This window comes from Vicia villosa, linkage group LG4, assembly GCF_029867415.1.
Source record: "Vicia villosa cultivar HV-30 ecotype Madison, WI linkage group LG4, Vvil1.0, whole genome shotgun sequence".
NCBI lineage: Eukaryota > Viridiplantae > Streptophyta > Magnoliopsida > Fabales > Fabaceae > Vicia > Vicia villosa.
Window position 1 is genome coordinate 174,778,061 of NC_081183.1, and position 22,724 is coordinate 174,800,784.

The 22,724-nt window shown below is 31.6% G+C and overlaps 3 protein-coding genes and 1 non-coding gene across 4 annotated transcripts; 1 reads left to right on the forward strand and 3 right to left on the reverse strand.

Annotated features, from left to right (window-relative positions):
* The first annotated feature begins 547 nt into the window (after positions 1-547).
* Positions 548-634, forward strand: LOC131600904 (small nucleolar RNA Z221/R21b). The gene has a single exon (XR_009283506.1). It is a non-coding gene; the product is annotated as a small nucleolar RNA Z221/R21b (small nucleolar RNA).
* A 7,109-nt stretch (positions 635-7,743) lies between these two features.
* On the reverse strand, positions 7,744-10,876 carry LOC131596038 (uncharacterized protein C57A10.07-like). Its single transcript, XM_058868594.1, has 3 exons — positions 10,071-10,876; positions 9,069-9,193; positions 7,744-8,311 (listed from the first exon to the last, which is right to left on the reverse strand). Exons 1-3 carry the CDS (start codon positions 10,657-10,659, stop codon positions 7,994-7,996), a joined length of 1,032 nt encoding a protein of 343 aa, XP_058724577.1. The 5' UTR covers positions 10,660-10,876; the 3' UTR covers positions 7,744-7,993.
* A 4,882-nt stretch (positions 10,877-15,758) lies between these two features.
* Positions 15,759-20,053, reverse strand: LOC131600356 (glycolipid transfer protein 3-like). The gene is made up of 6 exons (XM_058872528.1): positions 19,737-20,053; positions 19,549-19,604; positions 16,913-17,043; positions 16,297-16,432; positions 16,070-16,213; positions 15,759-15,954 (listed from the first exon to the last, which is right to left on the reverse strand). Exons 1-6 carry the CDS (start codon positions 19,900-19,902, stop codon positions 15,919-15,921), a joined length of 669 nt encoding a protein of 222 aa, XP_058728511.1. The 5' UTR covers positions 19,903-20,053; the 3' UTR covers positions 15,759-15,918.
* A 1,334-nt stretch (positions 20,054-21,387) lies between these two features.
* Positions 21,388-22,104, reverse strand: LOC131598354 (uncharacterized). Its single transcript, XM_058870967.1, has one exon. It carries the CDS (start codon positions 22,102-22,104, stop codon positions 21,388-21,390), a length of 717 nt encoding a protein of 238 aa, XP_058726950.1.
* Between the last annotated feature and the right edge of the window lie 620 nt (positions 22,105-22,724).

A 22,724-nucleotide genomic window follows, 5' to 3' on the forward strand; every position in this document is an offset into this window, starting at 1 on the left:
AAACCTTGATCCCAAAGCTGATGAATGCATGAGTTATGTTAATGATCTAATGGGGGTATGTACATGAGATGAGAAGTATAAGCCAAATAAAATAAATGGTAGGACAAATTTGGGGTATGACAACCGAAAATGACACTCTAAAGTTGTTCGATTTGTGTTTCTATGCTTTACTCTCTTTGTAAATTTTTAGCAAACCAGTGAAATATATATATATATATATATATATATATATATATATATATATATATATATATATATATATATATATATATATGGGTATATCTGTTCAAATGTATATTTTGTATGGGTATAAGGATAAATATAGGGGTACATGGTATAATTTTAGAATTGGGCCATGTTGTTGAATCATAGATGGACCGGCCCAATCACAATGAAGAATCACCTTAACCATAAAACCAATTAGGGTTTCTACCATTAGCAGTATATAACCAACGCCACAAACCCTTTCTCGTTCATCATCTTCTTCACAAATCTTCTCTCTGTTTTTCTTTTACTGCTGATAATCAATTTTTGTATTCTATTTTATGGGCTATGATGATTCATAGAGATAGTCATGCACCACTCTGATTTTCAGTGCTGATAACTTTCTCATACCCATTATTTTTCTGAGCCCTTTTCATGTTTATAGATCCTGTTGAACAATTTTCTGTTTTTCTATTACTAATTAATTTTCTTGTGTTATTTGTTTTTTTGATAATTGAGGAACCAAATGATGCGGGGTTTTATAACCCCAACCATGATGCGGACCGTACAGCTTTATAGCTTCTGGGGATGAAATTTTGGTTTCTGATGGTTCTCTTTTTTAAACTATATTCTAAATTATTTCTTTTATTTATTTGTATGATCCCATCTCTTTACAATTCCTTTTATTTATTCTGATTAGATATTAATTCTGAAATCTGCATCAGCGATTTTAGTATTACAATAGATGTGCTTTCTCCATTTAATATTTTTAGTGATTTTGTTTTATATGTTTTCTATGTTGCCATTAGTTTCATGTGTCTGACATATTCATGTTGAATCAAGTCTCCCCAATTGCAATAATTTTCGGTGTTTTGCAAATTTAAAATGGATTGAAATATCTGTCATCATTTTTTTTTGATCTCTCCGATTTATAATGTTTGCAAGAACACCCTCATACAAAGATTTACATCGATAAAATAATCTAGCTCTCTTGCTCTAATGTGTTCGGGAGTTGAGTAGTATGTTATCCTTTAAAATTCTATTTTGTTTCTTCATACATTGATTTGTATATGAAAACTATTAAACATTTTGTTCTTTTTGCAGTTAAACACCCATGGAGATAACTTAAACTTATTTGCTTTTGAATGTTTATTACATTTTATTGTCTGACATATTTTTAATTGAACACAAATTAGTTTTGTTGAAAAAATCATATGAACATTAACTTAAGTCAAACTGTAGATAAACTTGTGGAAAAAGAAATTTTCTTTAGACAAACTGTAGATAAACCACCTGACCAAACTACTACTACTCAAACAGAGAATGGTGGGAAACATTCATAAAGTTTAAAACGAAGGAATGAAGAAGAGAAGGAAGATGATAAATGATAAATGACCTGGAAATTTATGAAAAACTTGATAGCTTTATGAACAATGACAAGTGGTGTTTACGATTTCCAACTTTACAGTTAAGGTGTTGCATTTTTAGATCATCATCCAATTCTGATTAACTTAATGGAGGATCATGTGCAGCAAGTGAAGTGGAACTCTTATCAAACTATGTTGAACAGCTCCGGGAAGAAAGATTATAGCATGAGTTTGAACTTTGAGAATATCAGAAGAATATTCAGTTAGGCATTGAGGCTTGAAAATTTGATACTTTTAACACGGTTAAGCATATGAAAAAGGAGATTGTGGGAAGGCTGAATAGGGTGCAAAGGAATCTCAAAAGATGCTGAGTGATATTTTAAACCAGGAAGAGTTAATGTGGCATCAAATTTTGAGAACTATGGCTTGCTTATGGCAACTGTAATACTAAATATTATCCCATGAAGACCCTTGCTAGAAGAAAGAGGAACAAAATTATTATGCTGAAAGATGATAATGGAAATTGGATTGAGGATGTTGAATGTCTTCAAATGCATGTCACATTCTATAAGAAACTCTTTGCTAGACCAAATTCTTACGAGAGATCAATACATGAGAACATTATAATAGTTCAGGAGATAATTCATGAAATAGATAAGAAGAAAGGGAAAAAAGGTTTCTTTGAAGTTAAGATTGATTTATCCAAAGCCTATGATAAAATCAATTGGGAGTATATCTGGTATATTCTTCCGGAAATAGGGCTGCCTGATAATATGAAGAACCTCATTATGCATTGAGTCACTAGTGTTGAGATGAACATAAAATGGAATGGCAGTCGTAGTGAATATCTTCGTCCTAAGCGTGGTATTCAGCAAGGAGATCCGATCTCGCCGTATTTATTTGTTCTTTGTATGGACAAGCTTTCCCATTTAATTGAGAATGAAGTGCGTCATAATAATTGAAAGCCCTTTCGTATTGGTAGGAATGGTGTGCACATTTCTCATCTATTGTTTGCTGACGATCTTTTCCTTTTTGAGGATGCAATTGAAAAACAAATATTGTGTCAGACAATGCATAATTTTTGTACGATGTCTGGGCAAGAAGTTAGTATTGAGAAATCTGGGATTTTGTTCTCCAAGAACGTTTCTAGAAGCTTAAGGTCTAAGCTTGTTAATATCTCTGGAATTCGAGAAATTAATGGCCTTGGTAAGTATTTGGGTGTTCCTATTATTGGTAAAGAGTTGAAAAGTTAGGATTTTGACTATATTCTTGAGCAAGTTTCGAAGAAGCTTTCTAGTTGGAAGGCTAGGCAGCTATCGTTTGCAGGAAGAATTACATTAGCAAAGAGTGTGACAGAGGCTATTCCTGTATATCCAATGATGACTAATATGCTCCCTAAAAAGTGTATTAATGATTTTCAAAAGCTCCAAAGGAAGTTTATCTGGGGTGATTCAAAAGCTGAGTTACGATAACTCTGGCAAAATCTGAAGGAGGTCTAGGGCTTAGAGATTTAGTGATTATGAATCAATCTTGTATTATGAAATTAGGGTGTAAGAACATTAATCAAGATCTTGATTTATGGTGCAAGGTGCTTAGAGGGAAATATGACACCAATAATTTGATTGGTGGTGTGAAGGCTAGGAGTACCGATTCTAATGTGTGGAAGGCCATTATGAAAACTAGTCCAAAGCTGATAGAGAGTGGCAGATGGAGGATTGGAGATGGAACGATGATTAAGGCGTAGAGTGATAGATGGCTTGTTGATGATAAGTGCATTAATGAGTATGATTTGAATATTCCACATGAGATTATGGATGCTACTGTTCGTGATCTGGTTGGTACAGATGAGTGCGAGCTTTGTATTAATGCAACTTTGCCTCCGATGGTGGATATCAAGGAAGTAGGATTATGATTGCAAGTGAAGAGGATAGAATTTTTTTTGTTAGAACTATGTATTGTAAACTGGTGCAGGAAGGAACTGTAGATGGAAATCAATTTTGGAAGCATATTTTGTCCTATTGAAGGTTCTGGAAAGTGTGAGAAGCTTCCTTTGGATTCTCATGCATGATAGGTTGCTAACCAATTACATATTGAGCATGTGGGGTCTTGGCAGTGCAAGTTGTAATATCTATGGTAATGTTATGAATCTTCTACTCATGCCTTGCGCGATTGTAGTAAAGCTCAGAGGGTTTGGGATAATAGAGTTCCTGGCAGCATTATGCAAGCGTTTTATGGATCCAATTTGCAGGAGGATAGTTAGTGGTGTAACTATTGGGCTACGGGTTGCCATTTTCTTTGGACTTGGTGGAATAAGGAGAAGCATACGATGGATTTTCACTGAGTAGGGATAGATGAACCGTTGATAGTTGATTCCCATAATTTAAGATCAAAACATTGAATATATATTTTAAATCTAGATTCCCATAATTGAAACCTATAACCATTAAATGGGGGATATGTGTTTAGGAAAATTCTCGTGTTAAAGACAATGTTGGAGGTCATCTTCTTCACGAGACGATTAGTCTTTAAATATAAGTTAGACTCTAATGATATTTGTTGGGCATGTGATTCCAAAAGGAGGGGGGGTGAAATATGGAGGTTTGTAAAACCATTCATTTAAAGCAAAGTTATTTGATAAATCACAGTTTAAAAATATTTTATAAAAACTTTGGAATAATATGCAACATAAATTCAAAGTAAAGACAATAAGCGAAAACAAAAAGAGATAAGAAAAGAGAAATAACACCGCAAATTATATAGGTTCAGTCAAGAAGACTTAATATTGTCCTCAACAATTAATTTTGAGAGTATCCACTATGCTTGAGAGTTTTTAGAAGATTATGCCCACGAACCCCCTTATACAAGGAAATGAAATTTTAGGCTAACTTTTAACCAAACAGTGAACAATGCTTGAAACAGTTATTCTCCAATCCAAACAATGAACAAAACTTGAAGCCATTAGTCTTCAAATTAAACAAAGATTTTGCACTGGCTAATCTCGAACCAAAAATGTATTTTTGAATTAGCTATCCTCCGAGCATAACCAATTTTTTTTACGGGCTGACCATAAACCGAAATGAGATTTATACCGGGATGATCTCAAACCTATTGAATTCTTACACAAGAATGAACACATAAACCGAGAAAGATTTTATACCAAGCTAATCTCGAACCAATAGAGCTTTAACCGTGTTGAGCTCAAGAATCATTATGGAGTATTTTACTAAATTATTTCCACGAACCAAAAGAGAGCTTTTTCAATGTCGGAGTTCACGAAACAAATTGAGGCTTAAACAAATTCCCTAAATACAAACTCTAACTTTTTCAATGGTTTAACTCGCAACCAAAATAATAACTTCATAAGGAAAAATTATTTATTCAAGAGAAAAATCTACTCTCGGTAAATTTACGATTATGACCCCACCTAAAACAATATTTCTCACTAGACCTAAGAGCGCTCTCAAAGCACTATAGCTAAAATATGTGAGAAAAATAAGAACAATTTAGAGAGGTGATAAGAGAAATGAAAATTGAGGTTTTTCACATATTCTAGATGATGAAAAATGATAGAGAAAAATATCTATTTATAGGTTAACACATGATGTATATTTGGAAACAATTCATGGGCTAAATTAATAACATAATCGATTAGGTTGTTCAACTAATTGATTGTTGGTGCCCAAAATGGAAGGTTTCAATAGAGAACCGTTATCAATCATCAAGAGAGTGACATTATTCATTATAGAATCTATTATACATCATATAATCTATTAGGCTATAAATATAATCGATTAGACAATTTAGATAAAATTTGCTAATCAAGCCAACAATCCCCTAATCAACTGCCTAGGCTGCAAAAACAATTTTTGGTGATTTTAATTAAAACATGAGAGGCTTCTCAAAATTTTCAGCGTGTGTTTATGGTTTACTAATATTACTTCTAATAATGCCTTTGTGTCTTTACAATACATTGATCACTCAAACAGACACAATTAAACTAGGTTTTACATTTTCTCTCTTTCTTACTTTGAAGCTTCAAGTCTTGGAATCATTATCTTTGATTTTAGCATCACACAAGAACCTCGAGTCTTCTTGACGAGGCTTGAGATATCTCCATATTAAATACCATCATATGAGAGTTTAAAAGTTAAAACCATTGGTGATCATAAACCCCAAGTCTTCACTTCTGAGTCGTTGGGCTATATTGTTGACTTTAAACAAATGTCTAGTTTAATTTGAAATGATAGCTTGATAAAATATCTCTTGCATCTTTGACCGCTTAAGCTATCTTCAACAGTTGCATGACTTCAAGTGTTGTCATCGTCAAAACTAATCAGCTATTGGTTGACTTGCATCTTTGATATTCATAAGATTTACCATCTTGGATCACTTCCTTTCCTATACCTGCAAGCATATAGATAAACACAAGAGAACCTCTAAAAACATTACAAAGAAAAAATAACTATAGTAACCCTTTGAGCACCATTATAAAAAGCTGCTAAAGGCATGAATAAGTAAGGCTCAAGATTATAAATCCACTAGAGCTCACCACTCATCCAAAGCATCCTCTTGGCGACCAACGCTCCCTTGGAGAATGCTTTTGTCGCCTTATGCCCCCCATGCTCATTTCGGGCGACATTACCAGAGGAAAAGATCTTCTTGCGTCCACCAATTGGTCATCGCATAGCACCTTGAACAAATCCATTTGGATCAAGTCTAACCCAGGATAGAGGTGTGGATCTGTGTGCTTGTAGATATAAAGCTAATGTTCCTGATGTTACTGACTGTCTTGGTGTTTTGATGACGACATCACCGATGTTTGTTGAAGTCAACAATGATATCTTTCCAACTCTCTGATGATGTTGATTAAATTAAAGATATCTCAAGTCTCATCTAGTAAAATATTCAAGGTCTAGTGAAGTGTTGTTATGATCGGTGTATCTGGCAAAAGAACTTGAAGCTTCAGAATTGTGAAAGACAAAAAGTGTGAAAACTCGTCTGGTTGTGTCTGTCTGAGTGACCAGAGTCTTGTGAAAGTAGGAGAGTAACTCCTATGATACTAAGACAATCCAAACACACACTTTAAAACCTTTTTAAGACCTCTCTTTATTTGCTAAAATTATCTAAAAACCTTTTTAAAGCCTAATTGACTGATTAATGGATTATCTGATCAATTGGAGGGCTTTTTATAACTAGATAATTGATTAACCCTAAAGCTCTAATAGATTATTTTTTACTTGTAAAGTCTAAAATCGATTGACATAGTCTTTTAATGATTACTAAAGACAAAACATGAAAATCTTCCATTGTGGTTTGAAAAATCGATTATTGAGGTATAATAATGGATTGGCCTAATTGATTATCACATTAATTCGGCCCATTAGTTGTTTTCTTTTTGAGTCACATTTTCTCTTATATAAATGAGATCTCTCATTCAAAAATACACCAGAACTCGAAGATTTCCTATTTTCATACTATTTTATTACTCCCCTCCTCCCTCTTTAATATTTCTCGTTCACCAAAGATACCTTAATGCCTTATGAGTCAAAACCACTTGTTAGGAAACCTGCAGATTTTCTTACGGATTTTAACTTTAGGGGCAAATACCTTAATGCCTTATGAGTCAAAACCACTTGTTAGGAAACATGCAGATTTTCTTACGGATTTTAACTTTAGGGGCAAATACCAAAAGAATGTTAACACTCAAATAATACTGAGGCACAAACTAAAAACTCGCTAAATTACAAGAGTCACAAACTAAAAACTCACTAAATTACAAAGACTAGTCAACTATTTAAACCTTTAAACAATTATGTGCGTTTTAAACAATTATGTGCGTTAGTAGTAAATATATTAGTGTCCACGTCACTAAAATAACACCCATTTAATTATGCGTTCCCATTCCGTTCCATTTTTTTTTAAGATGGTTGCCCTGTGCCGTTATCCTAGTTTTATAACACTAGATAAGAGTAAGCATGTTTTCTTTATTGAATCAATGAGAATATAGATTTGTAAATTGTTTATGAAATCTATGATCTTAATAGTGATTTCCATCAAACATAATTTTTCAAAGAGCATTAACTCTGTAACTAAAATTAGAATGCAATATCAATAACTGTATTTATCTTCTACATGATCCCATATTTGTAACATAGCATAAAGAAATTCAAAATGAACTCATTAACCATATTTCATATTGAACTGTGTCATGTTTAGAACACCAAGATATCTAATAAATCCACCTTACAAAAAACCTCGTCAAACTTCTTCTATGAAAGATGCAACAAGTTTCATGATTCATCTACACAATTTATCATCATCTAAACAAAATTTAATCTTAATATCATGTATCAATATATCTCATGTGTCTAATATCTCTATGCTGTTAGTTTACACTTGTATACTTTAGGGAACTACCGTTACTATGCCCACGGGAGTGCGCCGGGGTATGGAGCTGGTCCACAATATCTGAACAAAGCTTCCATTTCTGGACATCCATTAGGATATGGAATTGATCGATGAAAAGGGTCGCGCTTTAGCTTTTTGTGATAGAGTGAACCCCGACATCCGTATGGATCTCTTAAGAATTGTGTTCTCACCAATTCCTCGCCCTTTAGAGCAGCTGCTACTGCATTTGTTGTGGCAGGTGTGCCAGCATAGAAGAATCTTGACTCTGGAAAGCCGATTGCGGATCGATGTAGATTTGCAAATCTGTTTTCCTTGAAATCATAACTTACAACCTGATTCCCAGAGTTAGCAAATCAGATTAAACTCATAATGCAAGTGAAAGAACAATGCAAATCATCATTCATCTTATATTTGTATTGAAGCATGAAATTTGAATAGAAAATTATCCTCAAAACAGAAAACTTAACATGCTGTTGTAAACTACTATGTAAAGAAAGTCATAGTGGTCATTATGTAAAGAAAGTCTAATCGTAAAAAGAAAGCGCAACAACTTTCATGAATCTTCATCTTAGAATTTGAGTTGATTCTAACTTAACCTTTTTACAAAACCAAATTGTAAGATGATGATTGTTCCCCACTTAAAACACATTTCCAGACCATATATCATCACTGCGAAATTCTTAACACCCCCTCATGCGCAAGACTGCACATTTGGAGCATGATCTGATGGCCTAATGGAACTTAGATAGCCTCTGATAATATCATATGCGAATTTGGATTGGTTAGGCCTAACTCAACCCTTACAAAACCAGCTTGTAAAGCATCGACTGGCCACTGATATTGTCTCTTTTCGTACGCAACATGCAATTTGCATGCATATTAATAACATTTTTCAGCATTCAATTGAGTATTTCTCAGCAGCCATTACACAAATCTGAGAATTTGATATTGTTATATAACAAAAGTATGGCCGCAAGTTTTAATATTTTCTTATTCTTCCTATTAATGGCAATTCCAAATATTAAAGATGTGTCTTTAGACAGAAATGAACACAATGCTTCAGAACTCATATAAGTAAGGATTACATACAGTAATATTTTGAGGATAGGTGCCAGTAAGCTCTCTGAATCGACAGACACTAAATAGAAGATTTTCGAAACTGTCTCGAGCATGTTCCTCTGTAAGTGATCTCCATTTCACACTTTCTTCCTTACCTACACAGACAACCTAAGAAATTGAGACTGTTTCTATAAAAACAGTTTAAGTGGGAAGCATATGCAAATAAATTAAAGGAGAAACAATTTCAAGTCATCAATACCAACAATAAAACCCCGAGAAAACAAAGATAGATGATGCAATAGAGACTCATGGAGATAATTTTTGATGAAAGAAATGGGTGAAGCAAATGGAGTTAAAATATAATATACTCCATTGTTTACATTACTTAAAAATAGGATATAGTGAAATGGAATCTGAATCGATTCCATCAAAAACCCTTCTTTCTATTTCCCCACAATTTAAGAGTATCAGATAAAACCAATTTTTTACCCTAACATAAAAACATTCAAATTCAATCAATAGATTGATAATAACTTAAATCTATTTCACTTCATTCACTCCCAATTTGATATCAGAAACCATTGTTTTAAATTATGGTCCTCAAGTCAAGGTTTCAAGCGTTTCTACAACTAATAACAAGCTAACAACCACAATTACAGTGGGAAACTATCCCCATTTGTTTGCATTTTCCACAATGTATCAATATCGAAACCAGGGTTTAAAATGAAGGTCTGCAACTGTTATATGAGCTACAACATAACAGTTTTTGATGATATAAAAACCATAACATGATTGTGATAGAGGCTACATCAGCCACAATTGACCTCAATTCTACACACAATCAAGGATCATGCCATAACTGCAATTGTTATCAAAACTATTTAAAACCCTATTCGCAATTTAACCACAATCAAATTCTAAAAATGGTCTATCTCATCGCAAATGTACCCACAACTTCATAGGTATTTTTAAAACCTTAAGCGCAACCGCAATTTAAAACCTTACAGAATCACGAAAACCACGAAAACTCACCAAACCATCCTTTGAAATCAGCAACAGCCCAATAACTCTGAGCCTCACTCCTCGGTCCGGCATCTTTCCTCGTCTCTCCACCACTAAACAAAAGCAAAGCAGCCTCATCCTTATCCACAATCTCAATCCCTTCCTCAATATGCTTCACAAAAGTCGCTGCTTGACCCGGATTCTTCTGATACGACTCCAAAAACCAAGAATCCTCTTTCTCAATCTTCCCACACCCACTACTCATATAAACCGAATGACCAGCCACCATTACCAAATTCCTAAGCTTCGAAAACGGATACTCATCCAAACCCGGTTCAATTTTCTCATAATCCTTCAACTGGGTCGTGTTGTAAGAGAGAAAAACCAAGAGTGAAACCCCAAAAGAGAAAGCTAGAAGTAAAAGAGCAACGAGAGGGTGGAGTTTGAAAAAATGGTGAAACTTTTGGATCATTTTGTAAAGGGGACGAATTGGTGAAGGTTTGGGTTTTCTGATTCGTTTGGTTGGGATGGTGTTTCCGGATTCGATGTCGAAATCGGTGTCTGGGTATGCGGGGAAGGATTTGTAGGATTGGGATCCGAGAGTGTAATCGTTGTTCATTGTGGTGATTTGTGATTGGAATTGAAGCGATGCAATGGAATCATTGGATCGCGGTTGAGGAGAAGAGAAGCTACATGGAGTGAAAATGTGGAATTGGGAGGGATCGATGATGGGATCTAGATTCAGAGGATCTCATTTTTCTGAAAAGCAATGCTTTTGTTTGTGTTTTCTTCTTCTTTCTCTTTTGGAAAGTCAATGTTGAATTCCTAGTTGAAGTATTTTGTATGGTTGTTTGTTATATTATAGTATTTACATGATGGTTTAGATAAAAATATTGGTTCCATTACCCTTAATTTTTGTGAAAATTTTTAAAAAAAATTTAGGATTTGGAGAAGCATTTTCGAACGTAGTCTTATTTCGTATTTCATTTATTTCTAAGTGAGTCATATTTTTATTTTGACAAAACTAGTACGGAGATGCATTTTTGCAAAACTTACGAAAATATACATTCGGACGGAGTTTAAATCAAGTACGCGCCAAACATTCCCCCTTACTTATTTTCAGCAAAATCACTTCTCAATGATTTCTCAAACTTCTCTAATACCCCCAAGTGTTTTTCCTACTACATTTTATTCAAGTGGTGTATCAATTACTTTTCAACATCCATTTAATCTAAGTGTTTCGACTTCAACTGCACATTCAATAAGTATTTCATTTCAAGTGTTTTTTTTCACTTAATCCATTACGATATAGGTACATTATGTTGTTTAAAAAACATTACTATATAGGTAGTTACACTCATAGTTAGGTAGTTTATCAAGGCATGCATTTTGTGCCATTTTTGTGTTCCTTGCGTTTCTGCCATTTTTGTATTTTCTGTGTTTTAGGAAACTACGGAAGTGCACTTCTGTATTCTGTCTGAAGTTGATTTTTCAAAAATATAGAAGTGCACTTCCGTATTATATTTGCATTATTTGATTTTGAATGTCTTTTATCTGAGTTTGATTTTGTCCGCTTTGTGCTATATTTATAAGTAAAATGACTAACAACCAAGAACGATTGAGGGACTATAGAGTGTCCCAACATGCATATGTTCGCAGGGAGAAAGTGCGACTTTCGCAACCACCGGTTGGTGCTAGATCATTTGATGTGGAAAAGTCCATTTCTAGAGTTCAGATGTCTCCAGCTTTGTCTTCTCGAAGGCAAGTGTCACCTGCTACTGCCCAAAAAGTCCGACCAATTGACGCACATGCTTCCCTAGAAGCCTCACTAGTTGACGCACATATTGTTAATGTTGTTGTTCTTGATGTCGTTCCTAAGGAATTCGGAGGAAGTCCCTATTACACTTCACTATTGCCTCTGTAAGAAAACTATGTTGCTAGGCATGTATGAGATAGAGAGGTAAAATTTATCTATATTTATTCTTTGAAACACGTGTTATAATATACAAACTTTTTGACGATGATGTATTTTTTGGTAGTACCGTTATGCTTTATAATACATCAACCATGGTAGGAAGATTGCAAGGCTACAACAACCTAAGGAGCAATGATTTTATTATGTCAGCTTTCGTTGAGAGATGGAACTAAGAGACTTCGTCTTTCTATCTCCTGCATGGTGAAATCTCCATCACACTGGATGATGTGATATTCCTTCTACATCTTCCGATTAGGGAAAGGTTATTTGACCATCACATAATGACTAAACCTGAGGCACTAGAGATGATCATGACCTATTTGAGAGCTGAACTAGAGGATATTAGTATGATATGCAGCCTTAGAAGGGGTGAATTAAGGTTGTCCGTTTTTTCTCGATTTTGCGCTATGTTCTTAATTTTTTTTGAATATGAAAATGATATCTTCTTAGAAACATAAAATACAGAAAATTAAAGTGTTGGAAAATAAATGAACACAAAGAATTATCCTACTTTCCCTTATCAACAAAGGGTTCATCTAGTCCATTCACACCTTGAAGTATTTTTCACTATGTTAGATCTTTGTACAAGTTTCACACTAAGACATGTCTTACCAATTACAATCTTCTAACTTAAACACGAAACCTATGATGGACTTTGAATCTCCCAAAACCAAAGAATCTTTTTTAAAATACACTAAACACGATGATGGATTTTGAATTACACCAATTCAAAGAACCTTTTACAACAAACAACATATCACCACAACCTTGGTGATTAAGCTACAACACATTTTTTTTTAATAATATTAAGTATTTGAATCTTGAATGAAACCTTGATCTTCTCTTTTAATGTACAATTCAAATATAATATATAAACCCTAAATGCTCAGAATATATTATGAAACTTTTTGAATGATTTGAAGGTTATGCACAAAGTTTTAGCATTTTGACAATGAATGAACACTTGAAAAATTGATTTGAATTGTATTAAAATTTGTATGAAAGAGGTAATTTGAAACATTGGTGTATTTTGCCTTAAATACATCCTTAGAAGCCTCTATGAATTGATGCATAAGTTTGAGACATTTTTATAAAGGTTTACAATAGTTTATAATGACAATGGTTCATGAAAATACACAATTCTGCATTATTTACCCGTTTTCTTAAATCAGTTAAATGGTCACCTGATTTAAAAAGTGCAGAACGATTTTCAAAATTCAAATAGAGTGAATTTCTTAAACCGGGTAACGAGTTACCTGACTTAAAAAGTGCATATTCAATGTTTTAAAATTTCTGGCAGAATGGGTATGCACTGATCGCACCAAAGTGTAACTGATTACCGCCCTATAAATTTTGAAAAATATGCTTTGAAAATGTTTAAATTGTGTGATTTTGATGCATGAATGCTTAGGAACATTAGAGTTGAAATGATGATTGATTTTTTGAGCATGTATATATATATATATATATATATATATATATATATATATATATATATATATATATATATATATATATATATATATATATATATATATATAAAATGAATTGCAATTTAGAATCTTAGCATTAAGATCAATTTCCCTTTCTTCCGAAATATCCATTAACTTATGCATTTTTTATTATTGATTCCAAACTTTTTCTTCTTTGATAAGATTTTGTCTTCATCAAAACTAAACTAAGGGTATATTTGGATTGATGGAATAGGATGGAATGGAGCGGAATGGAATGACATAAGTTTATGTTCCATCGTTTGGATTGATTAAAAACGGATGGAATGGAGTGGTATAAGATGGAATGCATTCCATCCCATTCCATCACTTTCCACCATTTTTTGTACCCTCCGATTTGGGCGGGATGAAAAAATTACTCTATTCCATCGTGAAGTTCCCAAACAATGGAAAGACGTATTTATTCCATTCCGCTCCGTTCCGCTCCATTCTATCTCGCTCCGTTCCATTCCGCTCCGTTCTTTTTATTGCATCCAAACATAGCCTAAGATAGATGATGAACATCTTCTTCATAATCTCCTCCTTTTTTATGATGACAATATATATTGATGAAATTTTTTGTTTGAATTATTGATAAAAAATTATTATCTTTAGAGACATAAGAATTATTTTTAACATATGCTCTTTTATGATGAATTTCAACTTGCACTTTACTTGATTCCACATTATTGAATTTATTGCCAGCCTCAACAAATATAGTTTGAGTTGTACTTCGTTGATTAAATTTAGAGTATCCAAATCCATATTTATCATTAGAATATTTTTGTTTGTTTAACACATATTCTAAATCAAGTTGTCATTTCTCATATTTCTGTAAGACTTGGTTTAATTCAACAATATTTTTTATTTAAGAGCTTCACATTTATTACATGTTGAATTTTTGACTTGGTCTAATTCCACTTTGATCATGTTATTGCTCTTACTTAGAAATAAAATTATTTTCTTTTGTTTTAAACTAGTTTTAGAAAGTGTCCAATATTTTGTATGCAATTCAAGGAAAGCATTATGAAATTCTTCATAAGATGGTTCAAGACTACTAACCTCATTTTCTTCATCATCAGAATGGTGTGAAACCATTAGTGATATTTTGGTTGTTCTTCATCCGAAGATGAACTTACTTCATTGTCTTACCATGCCTTGTATGCTCCTTTTGGTTTCATATCCTTCTTGTTGTTGACTTTGATCTTCTTTTAAAGAGCAGAGTACTCACTTTTGACATGACCTCTATTTCCACATTCAAAACAAGTAACTTTCTTTCTTGAAGATTATGATTATCTTTGACTAATTTTCTTATTTTTTTAAGGATTAAATATGTTTTTGGTCTCAATAAAATTATAAAATTTTATTTTTGATCCTTATAAAAAAAACATGTTTTGGTCACTACAAAATTATTATGCATGTAGTTTTAGTCTATGCAGTTAAACCAATGTGTATTTTTGAATGATTATTTTACATACATGTTTAGAACGTTATAAAAAGTTTATTGAAAAATAAGGAACTCAAAATTTGATTTCAACGTCGAGATTTTTATTACTTTTATTGTTATTTTTTGAAATTTAAAAAAATTCATATTTAACTCTTTTCATTTTAAAAAATTCTAACATTTAGTAAATAAATATTTTATAATATTCTAAATATGTATAAAAAAATTAGGCTAAATTATAATTTTGGTCCTCCTATTTTGATGTTTTCACGATTTTAGTCCCTTTATTTTGTTTTTAAACACTTTTGGTCCCTCATCCCCATTTTAAAATATGTAGTTCATCCTCAAGTGAGGATGGAGGACCGAAAGTGAGGATGGGGAGACCAAAAACCGTATTTTAAAATGTGACACATAAGCGTTCTTTGTAGTCAAAGTGAAGATGCGAGACCTAAAGTGTTTAAAAATAAAATAGGGGGACTAAAATCATAAAAACATAAAAATAGGGAGACCAAAACTGTAACTTAGCCAAAAAATTATTCAAAAATTTAAATTTTAAAAACTAATTAAATAATTTTTAAAATTTTCGAAAATAACATGAACCAAAACTACATGCATGAAAATTTTATAGAGACTAAAATATATTATTTTTTTAATAAGAAATGAAAATAAAATTTAAAATATTTATAAAGACAAAAACATATTTAACTCTTCTTTTAAATAAATTAAAAATATCAACTTTTTGTTAAAAAAATTCTATTCAATATTTTTTGAAGCACAAAGGATATAAAAAATAAAATTAAAGAACCTTCAATGCTCCTTTTAAACCTTTCTTGATATATACACGATATTTACATTAGTATTTACATAAAATCAACCGGAAGAAGCAATAACAGAATTTCATACAATAAAAAAACTTGAAGAAGGAATATATGAAATACACATTTATTATTAATTACTTTTATCTTGACTTCAGGTTGATTTCAGCTTGTCCAAGTTGTATAATCTCTACAAAACAAACATACATATAAATAAAAGATAAATATAAGGTAAGGTTTGTATCATAGGAATTTAATTTCATGAACAATTGATATAATATTAGGAAGATGAAAATGAAACTTACTAAAATACAGTGGATATCCTCAAGAAAAGGCACAAGTAGAGAAACTAATATCTGCATTTTCTGTATAAGCATGTCAGTTTCTTCATCTTCAGTCTTAAGGAGATTAATGAATGTTTTACTTTCTGGAACTAATCTTAGAGCAACCTACAATATTGCCATATGTAATTAAGAGTGGAGAAAAAATTGATTCAGCATAAAAAATATGATGAAAACGTGGTTATTATTACCCTAGAAGCAGTTGATGCAATCCATCCATGCCAGGGTTTTAATGTTACATCGTAAGATTCTTCAACTGCTTTGTTCATTTTCTTTTCAGGATCTTTTGATAGTATTTCTAGTAATGATGAGGTGAAATCCAAGGCCCTGCATAATATAACTCTTAAAATTAGGTAACACTTATATTTTTGGTAGCGAAATGATGATAACTACTATAACGGACAACTAACCAGGATTCGAACCCTAGTGATGACACACAACCGTGAGTCTTAGGGTTCAAACTCTAGTGATAACGTCTAATATACGATTATCGATTTCTGCCGGTTAAACTAAGATTAGGGTTTGAATGCTAGTGATGATATACAAACCGTGAGTATAGAGTTCAAAACCCTAGTGATGATATACAACCGTGAGGGTCAGAGTTCAAACTCTAGTGATGATGTCCAATCTAATAATATGGATTTCTGTCCGTTAAACTAAGATTAGGGTTCAAATCCTGTTATTGATGTTCAATCTAACAATATTGACTTCTTCCATTTAAGTTAAAATTTGCAGAGTATATATATTTTATTTATATGACAAATTTAAGATTATTGAAGGGTTATGTTATAGGTATTTATTTTTCACCTTGTGAGCCAAACAAAGGCCTTACTGCAGCTAGACCCCTTCCTTGCATTGCCTTCTGTTGCTTCTAATTTTAATATCTCAACCAAATTTGATATTGTTGTCGGATTTGATTCATGCATCAATTCCAATCTCTGAAAATGAAACACAATTTAATACCCAATCATTGGTAGTTGACCTATCAAGAATATTTTAAGTATAATCAAACTCATATAATACAAGTTTCTCAACTCATATACACCAAAACAATAATACTATACACTAGTCGGTTTACTAACTTGACTCACATGAACTATATATGTTAGTTTAAATAAGAAAGGTTCCGTTAATTGGGCCATTACTAGTTATTATTTCAACCATCATATAATATAATTTAAGAGACAAAATCTTAAATTATAATTTAAGATTTTGTCCAATTAACAATCTAGCATCTCATATAGTGTATTCTAAGAATATAAGTTAAGAAGTAGAATTATATATCATCAAGAATATAATAAGAAAAGTAGTTAACAATAACAATCTCATAGTTACAATTCAAATAAGCTCAAAGGATATTTGATAGGGAAGAGTTTGGGTTCGAATCTTCACTTTCTAATTCTTTTTATGCTAAACTCTTTGAAATAAATAAAAAAGCTTTTTATAAGCAAAGGGATCAAATAAAAAGAACACAAGGGGTGATAAATCCGTGGTTACAAATTAATGAAAAATGAAAAGAAAAGGATACCCAACCAAAAGAAATCAAACCAACCACTATCACCTAGAATATCAATACAAAGCCCTTTTCGGGTCGATACACCAATCCGCTCAAAAAAGTGTAAGCGGGACTTTAAAACTCGGAAAGAATAAATCCTATGCAAGCAAATTTATCAAACCAACCCCATCAAAATTTGTTAAAACGTGACATTTAAAAATGATAATAACCATCCCTATATTTCCAAATAACCCAACAAGTGATTAAACTAAAAAACCAATCCCCGAATCTAAGATGAAAACCGACTTACAAGATTGTTCTAAAAAAAAAAAGACGTGATATTTGAATTAAATAGGTGCAAACTACTAATTTGAAATTTAACCTATATTGACCGTATTTATTTCTTCGTATGAGACGCATTTATTTATTTAATGTAAATATATTTTATAAAAAAATAGAAAAGAATAAGAGAATTTCTTTACCCACTTCCCTATGGGGGTCACCCCCAGCGAAAACCCCATTTTACCTCGCTTTGGAAATGCATTTCTGAAATATTTTTTTTTTTAAAAATTTTTCCAGACTTCGGAAGTGCATTTCCGAAAAAATTCCAAAAATTGGAATTTTGACTAATTCGGAGATGCATCTCCGAAACAACAAAAAAAAATTTAAAAAAATCCCAAAAATTAATTTTAAGATATTAATTAATTCACATATCATAAATTTGATATAATTTATGAGTAATGAATAATAATTATATATTTTGATATAATTTATGAGTTATGAATAATAGTTATTATATATTTCTATCCTGATTCATATTTTAAAATTTAAAATAATTTTAATTAAAATAATTAAAATAATTTCACTTACAAAATAAGTTATAATTTTTTATTTATATATTTATAATAATTGTTATATATTTATAAAAAAATTAAAAAAATGAGTGTTTTAATTTATATAATAATTATAATAATTATTATATATTTATAAAAATTATTATATATTTATATATTATAAAAATTAAAAAAATGAGTGTTTTAATTTATAATAATTATTATATATTTATATATTTATATAATAATTCTTATATATTTATATATTATATATTTATATATTTCACTTACAAAATTAATAATTATGATTATATACTTATATATTTCTATTCTGATTCATAATTAAAAATGAGTTATAATTTTTTATTTAGTTTAAAAAAATTAAAAAAAGATTTTGTCTTAATTTTATTTAATGAATAAATTTTATATTTAATTTTATATAATTCAAAATTTACTTATGAAATTAAGATGTTTTTGATTTATATAAGTTAGTAAAATAATTTTTAACTTTAAAATTGTTTAAGAAATTTTGATTCACCTTGATTTTATTGATTCACTTTCATTTTATTGATTCACTTTCATTTTATACCTATTAATTGTATTGATTCACCTTGATTTTAATTTTTTAATAATTATTGAATTCTTTCGGAAGTGTATATCCGAAACATTCCAAGACCACTTTGGTCTTGGAATATTTCGGATATGCATCTCCGAAAATACCCCCTCTCCCAAAAAGGGGTGTTTTCGGAAATGCATCTCCGAATACTAAAAAAAGGGGGTGTTTTCGGAAATGCATCTCAGAAAACACCTTTTTTTTTGTGTTTTCGGAAGTGTATTTCCGAAAACACCTTTTTTTTCAATAAAAGTACGTTTTCGGAAATGTATTTCCGAAACAAGGGGTATTTTGGTAAATTCGCCAGAGATGACTAAGAAGGTTAGGAGGTGGGTAAAGAAATTCTCAAAAATAAACCCTCAATTAAAATTATAGAAATAACTTATAAAATAAGGCATTATTTTGTTGCTAAAATGATGTATAATATGGAATGGATTAATATAATTGAGTAATAAGATTAATGATAGATTTAGCTATATATGGTTCTATATTTTTTTTGTACCTTGATATTTTGGTGCACATCTTCTCTCAAAACAGCCATTGTTGGTCCAATTTTATCTGTTATTACACACATAATTTCCAATGTGTCAATATAAAATGTTAAAAACCAATCAAACTTTAAACATAAATGTTAAAAATCACATCAAACTTTGAGCATAAACACTAAAGATTTGTAGTAAGAAAACCTACCAAGAACTTGTAGAACAGAATAACATATAGAGAGGAAAGGCTTGGTAGGGATATGAGCAGCTTCATGATTCTCTTCAGAAGGTTTAACAATTACCACCATAGAAAGCTCTTCAATGACACAACTTATCTCTGATTTCTTCTCCATTTCTCTCTTACAACTCTTCATATTTCACTTCTTAGTTTCTTCTTTCTCCAAACTAGTGTTCTATATATATACAGTCCAACTTCGAATGAACAAGTTGCTTCTTTAAGAAAAAACCTTGCAAGCTATCAACTATTAAATTATTATTCTGCGATTCTCTTACCAAAACCTTCTTAATCTTGAACTCTTTATTTAATTTAATTATTTTTTTGGGTATAAGATAACTCTTGTGCTATGTCAATTTCCCTCTAAAATATATACGTACGATGACATATATATTTGACCTTATAGTTATTATTTATGATTATAATGTTTTTTAAAACATTATCTTAGTAAGTAAAACTCATGTAGGTCCCATATTGAAATTGAAAGGTCTAAAAGAATATAGAAGGAATCATTTTGCCATGTTGATGTAATTTAGAGTTCACATGGCACATACGGTCATAAGGATAATAACTGGCATTAGGAAGATATATATGTGTTATGTTTTATCCTCTTTATTATGCAAATGGGGTAGGACATGCCACTCTTTTGCTCATAGAATCCGTTTGTATTTAATTAAAGAAAATGTGTGGTGTACACGTCGATGTATACATCTTAAGAGAGAAAGATATAAATGGAATGGAGTAACATCGTACAGTGGACTAGTGTATATGGTCTAAAATTTTTACGGTTAAACCGTGATTAAATAGAATGTTTTAACAAATTTGTCACGATTTAACCGTTATTAAATATGGTTCCTATTTGTTTTGTCATTAATATAACCTTCCAATCATCTATGATGATTTGAATTGGGAAATCAATATACTATAATTTGAAGGTCTTCAAAACTTTACCATTTGTGCCAATCAAGATAGCCTAATTTAATGGTAAGGTTATGAAATGCGTCTTTAATGGTTACTCAAAAGATGATATGGATTACAAGAGGTGTGAAATGGAATATTGATGATCAAATTGGATTGGATCGAATCAGATTGTTTTAATCAATTATTCAAAATTAAATTGAATTGCAAATACATTTATTTTTGGATCAGATGAGTTTTTACCTCAAAACCGATTCGAAATGAACCGCAAACAACCCTAATAAAGAGAGTCAAATAAAATAAATAAATGAAACTATAGACTATAGTACATAGTTAAAAAAACTTCAATGTTAAATCTTTGTTAAATAAGGCCTCTTAATAAATATACCACAATGTAATAAAATAAAACCTCTAATTTTATGTCGGGGTTAAATATGACAAATTTATGCAATATCTAAAAATTTGAGAATTATGTAATAGATTTTTGATGCAACATATAAAAAAGGGATAGAAGAATAAAATGTGAACTTTTTTTTTTAAAAGAAAGAAATATATTAATCAGAATCCAACCAAAAACAAAGTACAAAGGCTGAGAGCCCTACAAAGAAAATTACTCACCGATTGAATCCTTACTTAAGTAAAACAATGAGTTATTGCTAAACTCATAGAAATTACAATTGGGATGAGTAATTTTCCCGATAGACGACTACCTCCAAATAAGCGCTTTACAACTCCACACCACATCTCTTGAATTCCAAGAAGAATTGTTAAAAACTATATCATTCCTACGCAACCAAATACTCCAAAGAATAGCTAACAAAACAATTTCCTCCTTTCCTCTTTTGACCTTCTTTGCGCGACAAAAAGTGCTCCAATACCAAAAATTCTCCTTAAAGTCTAAAATGCTAATATAACACAATCCTATCCACTCGGACATCTCCTTCCAAACAATAGCGACATTTCGACAAAGTAAGAAAGAATGGTGCAAAGACTCATCAAAGTCATCATAAAAAACACATTCTAAACTCGAAGAAGAATTAAGAATACCTCTATTCAAAAGCAAGTCTTTAGTTGGGACTTTGTTGAGAAAGCTCCTCCATCCAAACACTTTTACTTTTAAAGGAACTTCTACCTTCCAAATAGCAACAAAAGCCGAGTCATAGCAATTGTTCAGGCCAAAAGGAATATACTTTCTATACAGGACATTATAACAAGAAGAAAAAGAAAAAACTCTATCATCCTCATGCTGCCAAGAGGTGGAATCCAGCTGGTTAGCCGTAACAGTAGCTGCCGACAACAGCTGGAATAACTCCAAACAGCCAGCAGCCGAACCAGAACCAGTGGGGGCCGGAATTCCAAGGTCACCCCATAGCCAACATCCATCTTTCCACCCTCCCATGACTCCAATTGAGGCATCTTGCATTTGAGAAATACTATAAAGATTCGAGAAAAGATCCTTTAAAATGCCCTTATCCAACCAAAGAGCATGCCAAAAAGAAATTGAGTGCCCAAGACCTACATGAAATTTACAATTGTTAGCTGATCAATGCATTTTAATGCACGTTCTTCCATGTTTGTAGTCAAGCATTTCTTCGGTTTGTTTTATTTATTTTTATGTTTTAATATGTTTTTATATTTTATTTTATTTTTGCACTTATTTGTTTTTCGTATTAATTTTTCAGCATTAATAGTCTGCACGGAAACGATCATATCTGGAGTTCCAGGAGTCCGATTGAGGCGTTCTAATAATCTCCGGAAAGCTAAGAGAAAGAGCTACAATTCTTATGTTGGAGTCAAAGTCAGAATCGGACTGTAGAAGGGCCAGAATATTCGTTGAAGTTGCAGCACTAGTTTTATTTCAGTTTCGGGTCAATTAGTTTTGGGCCTGGGTCGTATGTTTGACCCAGTTGGATTGTAAAACGGGTCGTACACTTTCCCCTTAGGGTAGCAGCCGAGTTACTGTACGGATCATCTTCCATTCACGAATTTTGGCAAGCTTTTGACGAATCCTATGGCGAACTAATCCTATCGTTGATCTACTGT